Raw genomic sequence first — 21,360 nt, 5'->3', positions numbered from 1 at the left:
CTATATAAAGTTGCAATATAAATACATAAACTTTAGCTCATTCATGAATTTGCCCTTAATTTTAATTTCGTTCATACATGACAAAATTAAAGATGATATAATATATACACATTATATTAACATAACTTATACAAAATTTCTACTGAAATATACACAGTACTATATATATAATGAATATATAGTTTAATTTTAAAATTTGTATTTTGATAAAATTAACAAATACAACCTAGCAAAGATGAAATTTAAAATTTGTCATGATCAAGAATCATAACATTTTAAAATTTGTTTATTTTATTCTGTTTTTTTTATATATATATTTTTTACTATATGGTATTATTTTTATATTTATATTTTTTATTATAACAATTTAATGCAGTTACTAAGATTAAACTTATATTTTTTTTATTTTAGAACTCTTTAGCTTAAAATATAAATTTGTAGATAAATAAATATATATATAGAATTTCTAATATGATTTACATTTATTAAATTTTTAGTACGCTTTTGTATTATTATTATTATTATTATTATTATTATTATTATTATTATTATTATTATTATTATTATTATTATTATTATCTAGAGTAGATTGATAAAAAAAATTAGAAAGAAAAAATTATTTTCAAAAATAGTAAGGTGATTTTTGGCAGGAAAACATAACTTACTATTTTTTAAAGTGATTGAGCTTTTATATATGTATATAGATATTGTCAAATCATACAATCTCTTTAGAGACATTGACGATCTCAAATACGTTTCCAACAATTTTAAATTTGAGAAGCTCATTTTAGAACAGTGTCACGACCGGACTTAATTAAGGATAATTAAGCTCATTTTAGAACAGTGTCCACTCCGCCAAACGTTCAAAGAGTTTGAACGGTCGCTATACGAAAACTTCTAGCAAGCCTAGTATCTTAAAGAGGCCCCAAGGCCAAAAGGCAATGAAGAAAGACAAAAGAAAAGGCAAGAAAAAGGTAGAGTAGTCTAGCGAGTAGAAAGGAGCTCTCGAGGCCATGGAAAACATGGTGAAAGTCGTGTGAATTTTCTCCCAAACCCAATGGAACCTCGCAGACAGCATCATCCTAGGCAGGGATACCTTCCAAATGAATCCTTTTGAGTTGGCCTTTCACTTGAAGAAGGTTGAGGAAATCAAAAGACGCAATGAGCTTTAAATTAGGATTTTACTTTTATTATCTTTCTAATTTGAATTAATTTAGGATTTTATTTTTTTATTGTAGTGCATTTTAAGATGACACATTGTCATGAACAAGGCTTCCACCTATTGGATTGGTGAACCTTGCGAGATGGAAGGAGAAGGAATGGAAGAAATTGGTAGAGATGGAGTAGTTGGTGGAAACACTTAAAGTTATTTTCATTTTTAATATTATGTAATTTCTTTATGTTGTAGTGGTCCCCCTCTTTTAATGGGTTATAACCTAGTTGGGAATGGAGAGAAAAGGTATCAGCCGAAATTAACATTTGTTCTCTCTCAAACTTCTTCTCTGAATTTCTCTCATTTCTTATCCAAGCTTTATCTTGTATTACATAAACATTACAATCCATCAAAATACAAATATTGATTACAGACCACTACACACACACAATGATGGTTTAGTTTACCCGTGGTGAATGCTCATGTCGTGCAGTAGTGGGTAAAGGGACGAATGTATAAAGATATAATGAGTAGTGGCAACGAAATTTTTGGAATCTCAGGTGTATACATCAGCGTTGTAGAATCATACTGGTGTGAAAATTGAAGAATATTTACGCAACAATAGCTTCTGAAAAGTTGTTTGAAAATTTTATTTAAACTTACATAATATATATAAGAACGAACTCAAGATTGAGTGCTAAAAGGAATACAAACACAAATCAGATGACTACTGATAATTCTCGTACAAAAATCAATAAGCATGCCTTCAAACGATATAATTATGTATTGCAAGCACATAATATGAAACCAGAAATAAAAGCTATCATGAAAATTTATTGAAATCAGGAAAACGAAATGCCGAAAAAAGGAAATACATTACATTGAACATTATTGAGTAATGTGAAGCCCTCTGTTTCCACCATAGCCATGAAGCTACTCCATTCAGTATTAAGCACATCAACTTGGATTTGAAGGTCATCATTGTCCTCACACTCGAGCTGCTCGGCTTTTATTTTCAAAGCTGAAATCGCGGCAGACTTACTGCAACAATTCACACGAATAAGTTTGAGTGTTGATATCTCACCGATACCCCATGGGATCTCTTCCAACTTAAGACCACAAAGAACAAGCTTCTCCAGAATTGGGAAATGACAGCTGTCTGCATTCCAACATGTCAGATCACAGAACTCGATTTTCAAGAACTTGAGGCGTTGAAATTGCCCGTCAACGGGACTCCACGTGCTTCCCTTCCTGACATAGTTAACTTCTAGGTTGAGAACTTCGAGTAGGGGCAACGAGCCAATCACCGACAGATCATCCCAATGAAATGAGAAATGAGTCAAGGACAACTTGTTTAGCGAACTGGGAAATGTGAATATCTCATTCAGCTTATCATACATGTGCCCCCACCTAATGTCGCTACACAACTTGAGTGATTCAAGTTTATACAACCGACCAAGATTGTACAAACACTCAATCAAACTATCATCGTATCCTACCAACTCACGGTCATAAACCAGATGCAGTTTCTTGATGTTGGGAATGATCTTGCACACATCCTCACTCAACTTGAAATTCACTGCATTCCTAAGTGTCTGAAAATTTTCCAACACTAACAAGTCATCTTGTCTGTCGGGATGAGGAACATAAATTCGATGACACTCAATGTGCCTAAGTTGTCGCATCTCCCAAATTTCAATTGGTGCAACAACTCTCAAAAGATTCCACATAAATTTCCAAAGTATTAAAGCATGTAGATTCCATACCAAGGATATTGAACTAGGAAGCTTCAAAACGTCCTGGTTATCAAGGTTTCGCAAAGCAAGGTAGCGCAGGTTAACACACCTTAATGATTTTTTAACTGACCCGTGATTATTTATGTCCAAAACTCTCAACAGTCTATGTTTATAAGTCTCCTTGTGGAATTCACATTCCATGATAGTGCGTGCAAGTGGAAGTATGGCGGTTTCTCTACCCCGGGAAGTATTGTTATATACGAGGCGACGTTCTGTGCCTAGCACAGGGCCTCCAGTGATTACATGAAAAAGCCCTTGTTGCCCAGCTTCTTTTAAGCATAGGTCCCTTAAAAGATCATGAATATCACAACATTTCATCTTCCCATTTTTACTTCGTTTGCTAACTAATATCAGATTTCTATCAATAAGATCCTTGAAGTAATCCTCTGCAATCTCTTCTAAAACTTGGCCTCTATTTGATTTCAAAAATCCCTCTGAAACCCAAAGTTGGATGATTCTGAAGATACTGAGGTTTGCATAATTAATACTTTTGAGAACTCCAATATGAAGAAAGCAAGGCTTTAGATGAGGAGGCAAGTGGTTATAACTTGAAAACAATATATCTAAGCTTTCTTCCTTCTCTTTTGAATTGGGACTTGATTCTATATCTTCGGCAAAATTCTCCCAGTATCTTAGAGTCCTAGGAGACATTAGAAGACTCCCACCAATCACAACAATGGACAATGCTAGTCCTTTGCATAATTTAACAATCTTCCTTCCAACTTCCACAAGTTCAGTAGGGCAATCTTCATTTTGGAATGCCTTCTTACAGAATAATTCCCAACTTTCATTCTCATCTAGAAGATTCTTTCGAAAGCAAGAAGAGCCACAATTGTTAGCCACATCAGACAACCTAGTAGTTAGAACAATCCGGCTTCCATTTCCGTTATCGGGAAAGAAACGCCTCACTTCATCCCAAGCTTCAACACTCCATATGTCATCCAATGTGATCAAATATCTTCTACCAAATAAAGTTTTGTGTAATTGTTCTCCTAATTTATCTACATCTTTATCGGAGGAGTTGTCTTTGTTAGAAAGAAGTTGGTCAAGGATTTGTTGAGCATTGTATTGCTGAGATACGGTGGCCCAAGCGCGAATATCAAAGCGATCGATGATGAGTTTATTAGTATAAATATTTTTGGCAAGAGTAGTCTTACCCATGCCGCCCATACCCACGATTGAGATGATATGCAGATTGGATCGATGACCGGTGAGCTCGTCGAGAAGCTGAAACAACTCATCACGAAATCCCACCATAGCAGTTTCTTCCCTGGTCTGAGTAAGAGTAAGAGGAGGTGTTGAATGCTCCTCTGTGAATCTGTGTTTCTCCTTCAACTCATTGGCCTTTTCGATGATAGCATCCATGTCTTCAATTATCTGCCACAGATAGTCCAAGTATCCATCTCCAGCCACATGAGGTGCAAGTTCTTCAATTGATTGGTTGGATCCACCATGAAATTGACCCACATCTCCAACTGCAGCTTCATTTTTCTCTTCAATTGCCCCTTCGTTCTGTTGATACAAAGAAAAACTCAAAGCTGCTTCGCGATCATGAGCTGAAAGAGGAAGGAGTTGATTGACGATGTGAGATTCAATCATATCCTCAGCCGTATGAGCTGCAGATGCGATTAGGCTTTCAATATCTTGTGCTTCTTGTCTAACTCCACCAACATAGTTATAGGTCTCTATGAAATCAAGCAACAAAGAAGCCTTTTCCTCAAGAGATCGGATCTGATTGTTGTGGAAAGAAGTGGAAAGACGAGGATCGCTCATCATCTGCTGAATATTGTTCAAGAGAGAAGCCAGAGCTGCATAAGCTGCCATCTCAAGCTTTGGATTAAACTGCAGATTGTTTGGTTGAAAGAGTAAATTAAAGTACTATGTTTTAATCTTTTTGGTTGACTTTAGTGTTTAGATTCTTTGGAAGAGAAGCGAAGAGAAGAAGATGATAATCTGATTATGTTTAAATATTTTACTTTACCTTTTCAATTATTTAGCATGTTATAGGCCCAAAATAATTTATTTGGACTGGATCATGTGAAAGAATCATAAGACTTCATTTTAGTCCATTTCATGCATTCGCACCCAACATTTTACTTAATATAGCCCTTTATATAAAATAATAATATAAAATAGTTATAAATTTACTATTTACTCCATAATTCATAGCCCTCAAATTAAATATAATTTTTTATAGTTAAATTAAATTCCTCTTTTTTATAGCCCCAATCACACACATATGCAATTCACGCAGAAAAACTCAATTTATTCCATAGCCAAATTAAATCTCAAACTATAGGCTCCATTCCAGAATGAAGAAATAGTCAAACTTGTTATTGAAAGTCGTAGACACATGCTATTCATCAATTTATTCAATTGATTTTTTTCCTCCGCCGTCTCTTTCTCTCTGTGTTGCAAAGATTGGCCGTCGATTTTTGTTATTATTTTTTGGGATAAATACACTACATTGTTCCAGCGTTTAATCATTCTTTATGAATGCCAATTACTAGGCTGTAAAATTATATAATGAGATTTATAAAACAATGCACATTTCCATATTTATAATAGAACTAGGGTAGAATTATTCTTCTACGCTCCATTACACCTCCAGGTAGCATATTATATGCGAGGCGATGTTCTGTGTCTAATACATGGCCTTGAGAGATCACATGAAAAAGCCCTTGTTGCTCACCTATTTTTATATGAACATACAGCGTTTCATCTTTCCATTTCTACTTTGCTATTCATGTAATCTTCTGCAATCTCTTCCAAAACTCGGCCTCCATTTGATTTCAAAATCCCTCAGCAACCCACAGTTGGATGATACTCGTGATAATTAATATGTTTAAGAACTCCATTATAAAGAAAGCAAAGTTGTAGATGAGGATGCATGCAAATGATAATAACTTGAAAACAATACATTTAAACAATACATCTTTTTGTCACCTTCAATTCTTGATTGTATGAATGAGAAAAGATGCACAGTAATAAGATTTGGTAACCCTTTGTGGTCGTAACCGTTTTTTGGTCGAACCACGTAAATCTGTTTTTATGATTGTTGCATTATTTTTTTGTTTCAAATCTTTCACATTTGTGATTAACTGCTGGGTTCGTCAAAACTTGATTTGATGCTATTCATATGTCGAATTTCCTAAAAGGTTGAATATATGGTGGGTCTGTAATGACAATATTAGTAATGAATTAATAATATTGAGGTTTGTAATTAACTAGTTTATGTGGGTGAAATAAATGTCTTACTTTTATTGTAACTAACAGTAAGAATGTGACGTTGAACACATGTGATTTTATAGCATGTAGATAAAATATATAGATATTACTCCTTCCGTCCCACGAATCTTGTGTGTAGGTAATAAAGTGATAAAGTAGGCAATTAAATAGTTTTAAATAATTGTATTAATTAATTTTTTTATTAAACAGACTTATTCATTTGACTATAATTGTAACTTTTAAATAATACGTAATATCGAATTTTGTAATATGAATTATTTAAATTATAGTAAGTGTTTAAATAAGAAATCTTATTTTACCTCTTTGATTGAAGAAAGATATTCATCTACATAGCACCCTACATATACCTCTGCCGCTTGATCAAACAGTGTAATGCATGCATTGCAATCGTCTTGTATAACATTTATTGTTATTCTGTATCTAGAATTATATTAGTCCAGGAGTTGGAGATGAAGTAGACAACTGCCATGTATATTTACATGTACAAATAGCTTGGAATTTGCGTGAGTCAAAAAATATATCATAATTATATATTTATGGATAGTTGTAATCGAATAATTAAGATATTATTTCTGATTTTTATATTTTTAAATATTGTAAGATCATATTAGAATTTCAATGAGACAAAATAATTAAGAGTAATATATTTAATTTATTATTTCTTAGACAATTTGATCAATAATTTTATCACAGATTTATTATTGGTTAATCTATTAATTTTATGTGATATATATATCTATAGTTATTGATAAGACTTATAAATAAATATATCTATCCAATAAATTATATTTAGTAGAAGTAAGGACTAATAGATTTTCTAGAAAAATTGTTGTAAGAGATAATCTGTACTAATAGACCAAATTGTTGATTGGAAAATTTTTAACCCATAATGATACCTATCATGGATATGATTATAAAAGGCAAATCATTATCATTCCCCTTATGCTTTTTCATTTATTGGATCCATCTTTTTTTTTTCTTTTACCCTTGAGCTTATATGAAAAAATTTCAATTATTTTCCAACCCTTTTCGTCAAAGCAACCACCAACAATCCAAGTTCTACCCATTTTATATCATTAGTTAATTAAAAAGAAAAAGGTTAAAAGGTACAAAGTAGGCAAACTATAGAATCATATTGAATTTGGACACAATCAAGGTCAAGTGGCTAACAAGGATGACCTTAAGTCACTTCAATATTCATAACAAGGATGACCTTAAGTCACTTCAATATTCATCTACTTACATTTTCAAGAGAGAATTCATGGCAAGTTATAGAGATCAAAACACAGTGCTAAATTGATTTACATTCAAGAATAAAATGAGATCGTGATAATATGACAATCCATGACTAAAATCTTACAGGCTCATTTTTTTTTTTTTAAATTCTTGAAAGTGCAACATTTAGCACAAGTTCAAACTCTACATGCCAAATCCACATGTGATACACAACAATTCATCCCAAAATAACAATTTCATATCATCAACAACCATTCATCATCGATCACAACTTTTGTCACTACAATTAATCTCAATCAAAATAAAATGCACGATGAAGAAAAACAACAAAAACAACCTCAATCATTCAACTAAAATAAAACAACAAAAACCAAAACAATACAAACCAACATAAAAACAAGGGTTAAGGTGCAGATAAGCCCCTGAAGTGTGAACCCTTAGAGCGATTTTCTCCCTTTACTAACTGTGTGTGCAACTTACCCCCTAAACTACCAAAAATCGCACATTTAACCCCTTCTTGACTAACACCGTTAGTCAACGTTAGTTAGTGATTTTTTCTTTTGTTTTTTAATTCTAATTGTGGGGCCCACCTTCCTTTCTTCTTCTTCTTCTTCTTCTTCTACGCTTCTTCCTCCTCCTCACACTGCATCTCTCTGCATCTCTCTTTCTCACTCTCACCAAACCGTCAGCGGCGGCGCCTCCCTCCCGGCGGCAAGTAAATCAAATACCCATAACAAGGAAATCTCCAGGGCAAGAAAAACAGAAAATCTCAATTCCTGAAACTCGGACAAGTAACGCTCGGCAGAAGGCAAAATCACCACAAAATAAATAACGATGGGAAACTCGGATTCAAAAAGCTTAGATCTACAGGAGCTAAAAACAGGATCTTACACACCAACATTAGTTCATGCTGACAAGAAAGCTAATGAAACCAAACTCCAATGAAAATGAAATCAAACTCCAATAAAAGAAACAATAACAAAGGATATGATTTGCGGACGGTGGCCATGAGTGAGGGATAGATTTGTTAAATAACATTGGCCCAAACGTGGCCCAATCTCCTTCGACCTCCGGCGAACAGCGGCTCTCTCTCTCGTCTTGATTTAGCAATTGACGACAGTAGCAGAAAAAGTCGGTCACCGCCGCCTCATCTCTCATCTCCATCTCGGCTCGCTTCTTAGACCGGATACCCAGGCCTCTTCCTTGGCAACGACAGCCGCCGTGGCCTCCGTTGCTTTCCTCGATCTCCCCCTTGGCGACGACGAAGCGCTGCCGCCTCCCTCGGTCTCTCTCTCGCCTCTCACATCACAGACCCCCCTTTCTCCGAACGGTGACTACAGCAGCGACAAGCCGCCGCTCCGCCTTCCTCGGACTCCAATGGACAATGACTGCCAGGCCGCCGTCGTTCTCTCCCGTCACACCCTTAGCAAAGCCCATATCATCCTAGGCCAGTCCATTTCTCTCTTTGACCATGGTCGGGCAGTAGCAGTAGAGGGGGATACGAATTGTAATAAAAAAAATTGAAGAAAACTACAAGTGGGCCCCACAATTTGAATAAAAGAAAAAATTACTAACGTTGACTAACGGTGTTAGTCAAGAAGGGGTTAAATGTGCGATTTTTGGTAGTTTAGGGGGTAATTTGCACACACAGTTAGTAAAGGGAGCAAATCGCTCTAAGGGCTCACACTTCAGGGGCCTATCTGCACCTTAACCCTAAAAACAAAAACAAAAGATAAATGAGACAATTAATCCATCTTCTTACTCCTCTCCAAACTTATTCCACGTGTAGAAGCCATTGTATGGATGTTGCTAACTCATATAATGTGCTCTTGATTTTAGATCGATCAAATTATAGAAATGATCAAGATTTGATGTTAATTTTGTTGTACATAAATATTTTTTCTTTAACTATTGGTAATAATACATGTCAGTTCATTCTGGCTGATATTACGGGAGATCACAATGATGATCAATCTGATGATGATTCACAATAGGTTCATATCTTAACAATTATTAATTATAATATTAACAAAACATATATATTTATAAAAGGAATCTCTAAAAAATCGTTATTTTATTAAAATTTATGATTATTTAAACTGACCTAAGTCAGGACCAAAGAAAATCATTAGTTTACAGAGTTTATTATTTTCTGAGTATTATTTTAAAGAGGTTTTACTGTAGTTATTGAATTAAATAGACCAAATTGCTAATTAAAAATTTAAATATAATAAATATTTGGGTAAATATCATCAAAACCTCCGAACTATACCTGTTTTATCAAAAATACCCTGAAAGTTTCGAAATGTTCTCTAAACCCTCAAACTATCAGGTTTTATCAAATATATCCCGCATCTATTTTTCGGTCACCAAAAACGTGATGTGGCTCGCCGGATGCCATAGTGTAATTTTTATTTTATTTTTTTAAGTGACATGGCAAAAACGACGTCGTTTCGTACCATATCATTTTAAAAATAAAAGGGTTAATAGTGTTTTATGTCCTGAACTTTTATTTTCTCCTAAAAAATCCTGAACTTTTAGTTTTTTCCACAAAATGTCCCGCTATACAAAATTCGATGATGGAAAGATGATAAAAAGCACAAACTTTCAGCGTTTTCCAACAATAATGGTTCCTAATAAAGTTTTCCAACAATGACGGTCCCCAAAATATTTCTTTCGGCGAGATAATTCATCTTTTTGTCGCTGAATTTTGTATAGCGTGACATTTTATGGAAAAATCTGAAAGTTCGGGGTCTTTTAGGAGAAAATTAAAATTCGGGATATTTTGTGGAAAACGCTAAAAATTCGAGACATAAAACACTATTAACCCAAAATAAAAATCCACCGTGGAAATTAAAATTCACACTGACACGTATTTAGATACTTGGGCAGTGATATCGGGGGCACCTAGTTTAGGAATTTTGATGATATTTACCCTAAATATTTTATATTTATATTTTTTTGTTTTGATTAAATAAATTAACATTGATTATGCTGTATAACGCCTTCTGCTAGTATAAAATAAAGGTTCCAATTTCCAAAAACCACGATACTATGGCGTCGTAGTAAGGGGGTCCATCTTATCTTAATCATCAATTCTGCTAAAGGAAAAAAATTCAATATGCTCATACTGTTTCATTTAATTTGAGTGGGGAACTCATACTGTTTCATTTAATTTGGTAGTTGAAAAACATTAAAAGCAAAGTTGATTTTGAAGCAACTCTCATAATTTTCAACTGGTTGATTGCTCAATCTTCATAATTAGAATCTTCGGTTGCTTTGTTTCTCGCTACTATTCTTACACACAATTGCCATAAAAATCATCAATAGATCGATTTTACCATTGCATTATATACACATCTTTTCAAATCATTTACTAAATTCTTGAATGTGGTTTTGAATGTTTCTGAAATTGTATCACAACCAGCTGCCGCCGCCGTCGACTTGCGCCAACTCCTCCACGAGAGGTGTGAGGTTGGCCCATTTCTCATTCCCTTCTCCCTTTCTTTTTCTTTTTGGGTCTGGGCCAACTTCAGGGCCCAGAACCGAGCCCAATCTCTCATCCGAGCCCAACCCCAAACCCTAGCCCACTCACCACCCTGATATATCCCTCCGCGTCCCCACTCTCTCTCTCTCATTTCTCACCTGCGCCGCTCCATCTCTAACCCTAAAATCCTCTCTCTCTCTGACTCCTCGTTTCCTCCCCTCTTCCACCGCCCTCCTACCTTGATTTCTCCAGCGCCTTCAATGGTGTCTCATCCCACCGTTGTCATTCCTTCCTTTATATCTCTGATGCTTTCTCATGCCGGGAATACGGATTATTAAGGACTGAAAGGCTCTGCTATTCCTTTGTGAGTAACTCCTTGATAATACGGGATTCCCTGACGTGGGTGGAGGTATCACCGGGTTTTCCTGACCATCGGAGCCCTGTTTGGTGGTTACCTGAGAAGATCTGAGCTGCCGGAGTTCTGACCTTGGCTCCTGCTGTTGGTAGCTCTGTTGAGATCTGTGAAGCTGCTCCATCGTCCTTACTTCGCCGTTGATCATTCAGCTGCCGGAAGGGTTGCTGAGTTTAAAGGGGGAAAATCTGAGCCCCTATGTCCCGAGGACACCTTTTCCCTCGACTGAAACCCTTCTCTGATTTCTTATCTCTTTTCTCTTTCATTTGTTCCTTTTACTCCTTTTTCTCTTTATTTGTGCAGATCTGAAGTACAGGTAATCGGAGGCAGAGTTGGAGCTGGAGATTGCATATCTGGAACGGAAGAGTGAAGACCTAAAGAAGAAGAAGAAGACGAAGTGCCTGAGCACGAAGTGAGACGGACCGGAGGTTCGGGAAACAAGAGGAGTAACACCGGCAAGGCGAAGATACCCAACAGTGGTATCAGAGCCACGGGGACCTTGCCGGGGCTCCCCCCGAACACATCCCTCTCACCCCGCCGCCCTTTGGCTGCGCCGACTCGCTCCCGACGAGCAAGGGTTGAGGTAGGTCCGGCTCTTCCTCCTGAAGAGTCCGGCTCTGGTAAAGCGGCTGTAACCCTAGCTCCTAGTTTTAGGCTTGGTCAAGGTGCTGCTTTTAATTTTGTGGTATCTTGCGATCCTGCTCTCTTGTTTGCTTCCGCTTGTTGTTTTTCTCTGCCTGTGTTCTTGTGTTATCTCCTGTAACCTCAAGAGCATTCAAAAGCTCACCGTTGGTCTAAGCTTACGGTCCAGTCCGTCTGAATTCACTTTAAAGTGTCTTCTCGTGCGTGGTAGCCTGGATAGCTTGACTGATACGAGGCTTACAGTAGTACACTTGTAACTTTTGTTGTGTTTTGTGATCTGTGTTTTTTGTTTTGTCCTCTGAAAAGTTGAATACCTTGAAAACTCTCTAAGATTGAGAGTTTCTGGACTTTGTTAAGTCCTGTTGGAACGTTTGGAGGGACCAGTGTGAATCCTTGCTCCACAGATCAATCTGTGCTGAGATCTGGGCTCTTCCCTGCTCCTGAACTCCATTTGTTTCCTCTTTAAGGTCTTGGTGACCTTTGCTGTGGTGTCTCTTGCTCTGTGCTGTTGTGATCTTTTTTGCTTTCATCTGCATCAACATGAATAACATGCATGTAGTTCCTTTTAATGGCAGAGATGACTTTCAAGATTGGAAAATCAAGATTGAGTGCATACTAGTTAAAGAAAAAGTTAAAAGGGCTATAACCACCAGGGTTAATGCAGCTATTACTGATGCTGCTTTACATGATATGAATGATAGTGCTAGGGCCACCATTTTGTTAAATTTGTGTAGCTCTGTGGTCAGAAAGGTGTCACATCATACTTGTGCTAAAGATTTGTGGGATGATTTAAATGCTATATATGCTGCTCCTTCTGAAGTGTCAACATGGTCTTTGCAAAACCAATTCATGTCTTTTCAAATGGATCCTTCTAAGGATGTAGATACCAACATGGAAAATTTTAATAAACTTTTGCATGACCTGAAACTTGCTGGAGATGATTCTATAGAGAAGTATGCCCCCCAAATTCTTTTAAACTATATTTCTGAGCCTTTCTCTGAAGTGAAGTCAGCCCTGAAATATGGTGGTTCAAAAGTCACCTGTGATATGATCACCAATGGCCTTAAGTCTAAGGAGAGTGAACTGAAATTGACTAAGTCAAACCCCTTACATGGTGAAATCTTGTATGTTAACAAAAACCAAACTCAGAACCACAATAGAAGTCAGAACCAGGATAGGCCTAAGGATATGAGACCTTATAATCAGAATTCTGAGTATAGAGGTCAAAACCAGAACCAAAACTCTGATCAAAAGCCTAGGAAGGTCTGCTGGAACTGTGGAAAACCAGGTCATTTCATAAACAGATGTAAACTTCCTAAGCAGAAAAAGCAACCCACCCCTGAAGAGCCTAGTCAGAATGCCAATAATGTGTTTGAGGATGATTGTGTTTACATGATGCATGACCTTGATTTTCAGTTTATCAGTTACTCAAATGCTATTTCAAAAACTATGAGTTCTAGAGAATGGCTCATTGATTCTGGCTGTACTTTTCATGTTACTCCTCATGAGCACATGTTTCTTAACCTACAACCTGTCAAGTCTGGTCATGTAGCTCTAGCTGATGGTCAAAATTGTGAAATTATTGGAAAGGGTGATGTTTGTTTAAGATTTGAAAATGGAAAATATCTCACTTTGACTGATGTCAGATATGTTCCCAACTTGAAGTTCAGTTTGTTATCTGTGTCTCAAATTGCTGATAATAGGGTAACTGGATCTGTTGATCATCTGAGTTTTCAATTCAAGCAAGATTCTGAGCATGTCTTTTCTGCACTTAGGAAGGGAAATTTGTATGCTGTGCATGCTGAATCTGTGCCTTTACAAGTTGCTAATGTGGTTCATGATGATAAGTCTGCACTTTGGCATGCTAGACTAGGTCATATTAGCAATAAGGGCATGAATATCCTGAAAAAGACTGGATTTTTTGGAAATGACAAGATTTCAGATATCCCATTTTGTGAACCTTGCATTCTAGGAAAACACCACAAGTCTGCATTCCCCACATCTGTTCCCTATCCAAGAAAGCATGTTAGCACTGAAATCCTTGAATATTTGCATGCTGATGTCTGGGGCCCTGCAAAGGTACCCACTCATGGTGGCAATGTGTATTTCTTGTCTGTGATAGATGACTTTTCTAGGAAAACTTGGGTGTTTCTCATGAAGCATAAATCTGAGGTGTTTGATAAGTTGTCTAAATGGGCTGTGCAGATTCAAAACCAAACTAGGAAGAAGATTAAATGCATAAGAACTGACAATGGTCTTGAGTTTTGTAATCATTCCATGGATAGATGGTGTTCTGAGTTAGGCATCATTAGGCACAAGTCAGTCCCTTATACTCCACAGCAAAATGGAGTTGTTGAGAGAATGAATAGAACTCTTCTTGAGAGAGTTAGGAGTCTCCTTGTTGCTTCTGGTCTTTCAAAACATTTCTGGGGTGAAGCCCTTATGACTGCAGTCTATTTGATAAATAGATCTCCTTCTGTGCCTTTGCTTGGTAAGCTTCCTGAGTCTGTGTTTTGGGATAAACCTGTTTGCATGAATAACTTGAGAGTCTTTGGTTGTGCTGCTTATGTGCATCAAAGTGTTGATAAACTGGAACCTAGGGCAAAGAAGTGTATCTTCTTAGGTTATCCTGAAGGTGTTAAGGGGTACAGGTTGTGGGATAGGTCTGTACCAGGTTTCAAAACTTGTATTAGCAGAGATGTCTCCTTTAATGAGCTGAGTTTTCCTTGTTTATTGAATTCCTCACAATCTGCTGCTCCAAGTGAGGTGGAGAACATAAATGCTTATGATGCTGCTAGGTATGAGTTCATGTTTACTCCTGTAATTCCTTTTGAGGTGGAACCTGAGCCCAATCCTGAACCTACTCCTCCCCTTGACCCAGTAATTCCTGAAACTATTGTGAATAACCATGATGTGCAAGAGCCTGCTCTAAATGATGTGCCTGTGAATGATGACTTAAATGATTATCAACTTACTAGAGATAGAGAGAGAAGGCATGTTAGATAGCCTGCTAGGTATGATGATTACAACATGTCCATGTATGCTTTCAATGTGTTTAACAATGTGGATCAAACTGAACCTTGTTCTTATTCTGAGGCTGTTAACTCTGATGAATCTGCTAAGTGGATTACTGCTATGGAATCTGAAATAAACTCTCTGCATAACAACAACACTTGGATTTTGGTTCCTAAACCTGCTGACTGCTCTATTGTTGAATGCAAATGGTTGTTTAAGATTAAAAATGAGGTGGAAAGTGTCAGGTATAAGGCTAGGCTTGTTGCCAAAGGTTTTACACAGAAAGAGGGCATTGATTACAATGAAATATTTGCTCCTGTTGTTAAATTTACTACTGTGCGCATCATGCTTGCTCTCTGTGCTCATTTTAATTGGGAACTGAAACAAATGGATGTTACAACTGCCTTCTTGCATGGTGAGCTGGAAAATGATATTTATATGAAGCAGCCTGAGGGTTTTGTTGATAAAAACTTTCCTGATCATGTTTGCCTACTCAAAAAGTCTCTATATGGTCTAAAGCAGTCACCTAGACAATGGAACTTGAAATTTGATAAATGTATGAAAAGCATGAATTTTGTTAGGAGCAGTTTTGATCATTGTTTGTATCACTTGGGTGGTAAGTCTCCGGTATTCTTGCTTTTGTATGTTGATGACATGCTTATTCTTGGTCCTTGCTTGAAAACTATTCAGCATGTTCAAAAATGCCTTTGTGAAATGTTTGACATGAAAGATCTAGGTGATGCCAAGAAGATTCTAGGCATGAGCATAGAAAGAGATAGGGAAAACTGCACCCTTTTGCTGCATCAATCTGAATATGTGAATCAAGTCTTGCATAAGTTCAACATGTTTGATTGTAATCCTGTCAATGTGCCTCTTGGATCCCATTTTGAGCTGAGTAAGAAGCAATGTCCTACCTCTGATTCTGATCTTGAAGAAATGAGAAACATACCTTATGCAAATGCTATAGGCTCTGTTATGTACTTGATGATAAGCACTAGACCTGATATTGCTTATGCTGTCTCATGCTTGAGTAGATACATGTCAAATCCTGGTCTCCCTCACTGGGAAGCTGTGAAATGGCTTTTCAGATACCTCAAGTCTACTATGAAACATGGTCTGCTTTTCTCTAAGTCTAAAAATGGTGTGAAATGTGTGGGTTATGTGGATTCTAATTTTGCTAATGATAGAGATAGTAGGAAGTCTTCCACCTCATATGTGTTCACTTTGTGTGATGCTTGTATTAGTTGGAAATCCCAGTTACAAGGCATTGTGGCCATCTCTACTACTGAATCTGAATATATAGCTGCTACTGAAGCTGTGAAAGAAGCAATATGGTTGAATGGTGTGCTTTCTGATATTAACTTTATTGATGACAAACCTGTGCTCTTCTCTGATAGTCAGTCTGCTATACAACTGTGCAAAAACCCTGTTTTTCATGATAGAACTAAACATATTGATGTCAAGTATCATTTCATCAGAGATGTTGTTGAAAGAGGTGATGTCATACTAAACAAGATCCCTTCTCAGTTCAATCCTGCAGATATGGGCACTAAGTGCCTACCAGTTGCAAAGCTGGAATCTTGCAAAAGGACTTTGAACATTGGGCCTGGATGAAATCTCTGTGCTTTTGTGACAAGTTCAGCCTTTGTGGCTGCTTGTTTTCTGCTCTTGTCTGTTGTTGTTTGCTGCATATGTTGAGTCTGTTCCTCTGCTTTGTCCTGTGTTTGCCTGCTCTGCATGTTCTCTCTTACTCTGTGTGTCTGGTTTGTTGAGAGTCCTGTTTTGTTCTCTTGTGTCTGTGTCTTGTTCTTTTCTTTTGTGTTCCTTGAGTGGATCTTTTGTGTGTGCATGCTGTGTATTCAATGATAACCCTTTGGGTTTGAGAAATTGGTGATTACCCTGGGTTGGTCTCTGTGGTTTGAGATTGAGTTAAATATGCTTAATATTTCTCTCACCCTCTCTTGTCTTGACTTTGTGGCAGATAAGAGTAAAAATTAGGGCTGTGATGATAACTCCAACTCAATTGATGACCCTTCCCTGGTGACAGAATGATCAATGTGCCAAAGGTGGATATGTGAGGTTGGCCCATTTCTCATTCCCTTCTCCCTTTCTTTTTCTTTTTGGGTCTGGGCCAACTTCAGGGCCCAGAACCGAGCCCAATCTCTCATCCGAGCCCAACCCCAAACCCTAGCCCACTCACCACCCTGATATATCCCTCCGCGTCCCCACTCTCTCTCTCTCATTTCTCACCTGCGCCGCTCCATCTCTAACCCTAAAATCCTCTCTCTCTCCGACTCCTCGTTTCCTCTCCTCTTCCACCGCCCTCCTACCTTGATTTCTCCAGCGCCTTCAATGGTGTCTCATCCCACCGTTGTCATTCCTTCCTTTATATCTCTGATGCTTTCTCATGCCGGGAATACGGATTATTAAGGACTGAAAGGCTCTGCTATTCCTTTGTGAGTAACTCCTTGATAATACGGGATTCCCTGACGTGGGTGGAGGTATCACCGGGTTTTCCTGACCATCGGAGCCCTGTTTGGTGGTTACCTGAGAAGATCTGAGCTGCCGGAGTTCTGACCTTGGCTCCTGCTGTTGGTAGCTCTGTTGAGATCTGTGAAGCTGCTCCATCGTCCTTACTTCGCCGTTGATCATTCAGCTGCCGGAAGGGTTGCTGAGTTTAAAGGGGGAAAATCTGAGCCCCTGTGTCCCGAGGACACCTTTTCCCTCGACTGAAACCCTTCTCTGATTTCTTATCTCTTTTCTCTTTCATTTGTTCCTTTTACTCCTTTTTCTCTTTATTTGTGCAGATCTGAAGTACAGGTAATCGGAGGCAGAGTTGGAGCTGGAGATTGCATATCTGGAACGGAAGAGTGAAGACCTAAAGAAGAAGAAGAAGAAGAAGTGCCTGAGCACGAAGTGAGACGGACCGGAGGTTCGGGAAACAAGAGGAGTAACACCGGCAAGGCGAAGATACCCAACAAGAGGTACAGCAGCGAGCTGAGATCTATCATTTGTTTCATCTCAATTTGCTTATTATAATTCCTTCTTCTGCTTCTCCGATTCTTTGTTAGGCGACTGAATTTTATTCTGGGCTAATTGCAGTTTAGTTTAAGCTTCATTTTGGAGGAAAATTGCAGAGCTAAGCACTTTCATTTCAACAATCGTATTCTGAGCTGATAATTTGGGTATGGCGGCATATGGTGCGGCGATTTCTCTCAAGAATACGATTCAGCGTATTCTACAATCGTCTCGCATTTCTCTCATTTCCCACTCTCCACAAATCTTACAGCTTGTGTACGACCAGATGGATTACTTGCAGAGAGTTCTGCGGTTATTGGACAAGACCAGCTGCAGCAAGATCAGGGCGGAGGTGAATGCTTTGGATGAACTCATAAAAGAGGCAGTTTGGGAATTCGAAGATTTACTCGAATCCCATCTCTTACATCAGATTCTTCCACAACTCGAAAGCGAGAGATACAACTTGTCTTTCTCTGTAGATCTACAGAGTCTGCAACACCATGTTGCTTGCTTCATCGAGATGGTGAAGATGATGGAGGTGGAGTACTTCATTGAAATGGAGAATATGCCTGAAGAAGAAGGCGAGCCTATTTCCTCAAGAATTGATTCTGGTGGAATGATCAAGTCTAAGATGGTAATGACTATTCGATTATCTGATGAATTTCAAAAACTCATAGATTATCTTCTTGAAGGTAATAACTACTATTCGATTGTTGGGATGGCTGGCGTTGGAAAGACAACTCTTGCTAAACATATTTTTGAAGATCCATCAATTCGGAGCCATTTTGAGTTTCGAGCATGGGTCAAAGTGGGCAGAAAATGCGAACCCAATGAACTATTACGCTGCGTTCTTGCTCAAGTGGATCCCAATGCTTACCAAATGCTTGCCCAAGGAGATGATGGTGAGGAGGAGGAATTAGTTGGACTATTGAAAGAAAAATTATTGCAGGATAAGAAATGTCTCATCGTGTTGGATGATGTTTGGGAGGTACAAGCCATAAGACACATGATAAACTGCTTGCAAGAAAATAATATAGTTGGAAGGATTGGATACATACTTACAAGTAGACAAGCTATAAAATTCACGCAGCATAGGGGCATAAGAATGAGCTTGTTGAATGAAGAAGATAGTACGAAATTACTTGGTGAGAAGGTGTTTGGTGAGAAGGTGTTTAGTGAAGAAGGTTTCCCTCTCCAACTTGAGGAACTGGGAGAGAAGATTGCCAAGAAATGTGAAGGTCTTCCTCTCATGATAGTCAAGGTTGCAGAGCTCCTATCAAAAGCCGACAAGACCCCAGAATATTGGACTGAGGTACTCAAACAACATAGTTCACTCTTTGTGGAAGCATATAATCAAATATCAGAGGTACTTTTCCCAAGCTATGACTACTTACCCCAACATTTTAAAATGCCTTTTCTCTATATGGGAGCTTTCCCTCCTTATGCTGATCAAAGACCATTCGATATCATTCATCTGTTGAGTGCTGAGGGCTTTCTTGAACTGAATTTTGAAAAAAGTTTTGAAGGTTTCTGGGAAAAGCTTTCTGAGTCGTATCATCTTCTTCTCGACACAAAAATTTCGTGGTTTTCAGAGAGAAAGTATCGCGTGCATTCTTGTTGGCAGCACTTATGTAAGGTAGAAGCTAGTAGGATCAAGTTTCTACATGTCTTACGAGGTTGTGATGATGTTATTAAAGACCAGCGTCGCATGTGTGCCCATTACAACAACTTATTCTGCTTCAAACAAGTGTGTGATTTAATAAAAAGTGATTGTGCATCCACTGCCCGTTCTCTCCTTTGTCATGGTCCCGATCACCCTTATCCAATCCCAATACATGCCATGGGTTTTAAGTTGCTCAGGGTGCTAGCTGCTTTTGGAGTTCGATTTTATGATATCCCAATTGAAATTTTGAAACTTGTTTGTCTGCGTTACCTTTCCCTAAAATGCAACGGGGAACTCCCTCCTTCCATATCCAACCTTTTTCACCTTCAATTCTTGATTATCAATCCATATATATACATTAAAAAGCGTGGAGTTCAGCCTTATATGCCTGTGCAAATTTGGGACATGCAAGAACTAGAACATCTTGAGATTTGGGGAAGGGACATACCAACCCCTAATACTGATGATGCTGCCTTGAACAAACTCATGACACTTAATTGTGTGAGTGCAAACAGTTTTACAAGGGAAGTTCTCAAAAAATTCCTAATTTAAAGAGATTAATGGTTGAAGTGGAGTTGAAGCCTTATGATGATGATGATGATGAAAGAAACCCCTTGAGCTGCTTGGGTTATATCTCCCAACTCCAGAATCTAGAGAAACTCTCATATTGGGTTAATAATCCCGAGATAAAGTATGAGTGTAATACGATTCCTCTTTCAATGTTTCCATCAAGTCTCACAGTGTTATTGTTGTCTGGGTTAGGGGGGTATCCATGGAATTACATGAATGATATTGGTTCGCTGCTGCCAAATCTCGAGATTCTCATGTTATACCAATATGCATTTCGAGGCCCAGAGTGGGACATAACACCGGGGAGTTTTTTGAAACTTATTGAACTTCAAATTGAAGACACCGATATGGTGCGATGGAGACCTCAACGTGGAAGCTTCCCGGAGCTTCGTAGACTAAGCATGCAACATTGCTACAAATTACAACAGCTCGATTGGCCGTATGACCACTCTTCGATAGAGATCATTCATTTACGCGAGTGCAATCCTTTAGCTGTCGCTTGTGCCAATGAATTAAAAGACAAGTTTTCCTTTGACCTTTTCGTCGAATCTTCTTTTTGAGGTCAAGTGAGTGTGCAACTTGCCTAACAGGTTAGTCTTAGTACTTTGCAATATTACGCCTTAATGTTTCTGTTATAGTCACAGTGTTTGATATTGTCCATCTATCGATTTTCAGGCAAATCAAAGAGCCGATCGAAGGATTTTGTCGATGATTATGAAATCTGAGTGCTGAATTGTGTTTGTAACCAAAATTGTTTGAAAGTTGGATTAGTGTGAAAACATGTTTTACAAGTGAAGGGTACGTCGTCGTTTTGCAGTTCAGGCTAGCTTATGTTGCTTCTGAATGGAGAGTTGCTTCCCCTGCCGTAGGTGAGTCTCTAACTGCTCTCTGCGTTGGATTTTTTAGTTCAAGAATTACTGCTTCACAAAATATTCGAATCAAAATACTATAAAAATATTTTTTGATATATAGCTTAAAATTTTAAGATTATGGCAATATACTAATTAATTTCTGGCTTCATATTTCAAATTTATGAGATTCCTTAGTATAAACTCATCAATGTGAACATCTCTGTTGAGATAAAATCCCAGTTGAGTATTTGGATGAGCTTTTTCCAAT

The 21,360-nt window shown here is 37.8% G+C and overlaps 2 protein-coding genes across 2 annotated transcripts; one reads left to right on the top strand and one right to left on the bottom strand.

The window, feature by feature from the left end:
- Positions 1 to 1,995: 1,995 nt before the first annotated feature.
- LOC130994381 (putative late blight resistance protein homolog R1B-17) lies at positions 1,996 to 4,773 on the bottom strand. Its single transcript, XM_057919425.1, has one exon. It carries the CDS (start codon positions 4,771 to 4,773, stop codon positions 1,996 to 1,998), a length of 2,778 nt encoding a protein of 925 aa, XP_057775408.1.
- Positions 4,774 to 10,603: 5,830 nt separating this feature from the next.
- On the top strand, positions 10,604 to 21,165 carry LOC130994759 (putative late blight resistance protein homolog R1B-17). Its single transcript, XM_057919818.1, has 3 exons — positions 10,604 to 10,901; positions 18,093 to 20,831; positions 20,917 to 21,165. Exon 2 carries the CDS (start codon positions 18,178 to 18,180, stop codon positions 20,221 to 20,223), a length of 2,046 nt encoding a protein of 681 aa, XP_057775801.1. The 5' UTR covers positions 10,604 to 10,901; positions 18,093 to 18,177; the 3' UTR covers positions 20,224 to 20,831; positions 20,917 to 21,165.
- The last annotated feature ends 195 nt before the right edge of the window (positions 21,166 to 21,360 follow it).

This window comes from Salvia miltiorrhiza, chromosome 7, assembly GCF_028751815.1.
Source record: "Salvia miltiorrhiza cultivar Shanhuang (shh) chromosome 7, IMPLAD_Smil_shh, whole genome shotgun sequence".
NCBI lineage: Eukaryota > Viridiplantae > Streptophyta > Magnoliopsida > Lamiales > Lamiaceae > Salvia > Salvia miltiorrhiza.
The sequence above is the reverse complement of the archived record's forward strand: the minus strand, read 5'-3'. Positions and strand labels throughout refer to the sequence as shown.

What these genes read in the sequence shown, in the direction of transcription:
- LOC130994381 (XM_057919425.1), bottom strand. Translation starts at nt 4,773, where the DNA reads ATGGCAGCTTATGCAGCTCTGGCTTCTCTCTTGAACAATATTCAGCAG.
- LOC130994759 (XM_057919818.1), top strand. Translation starts at nt 18,178, where the DNA reads ATGGCGGCATATGGTGCGGCGATTTCTCTCAAGAATACGATTCAGCGT.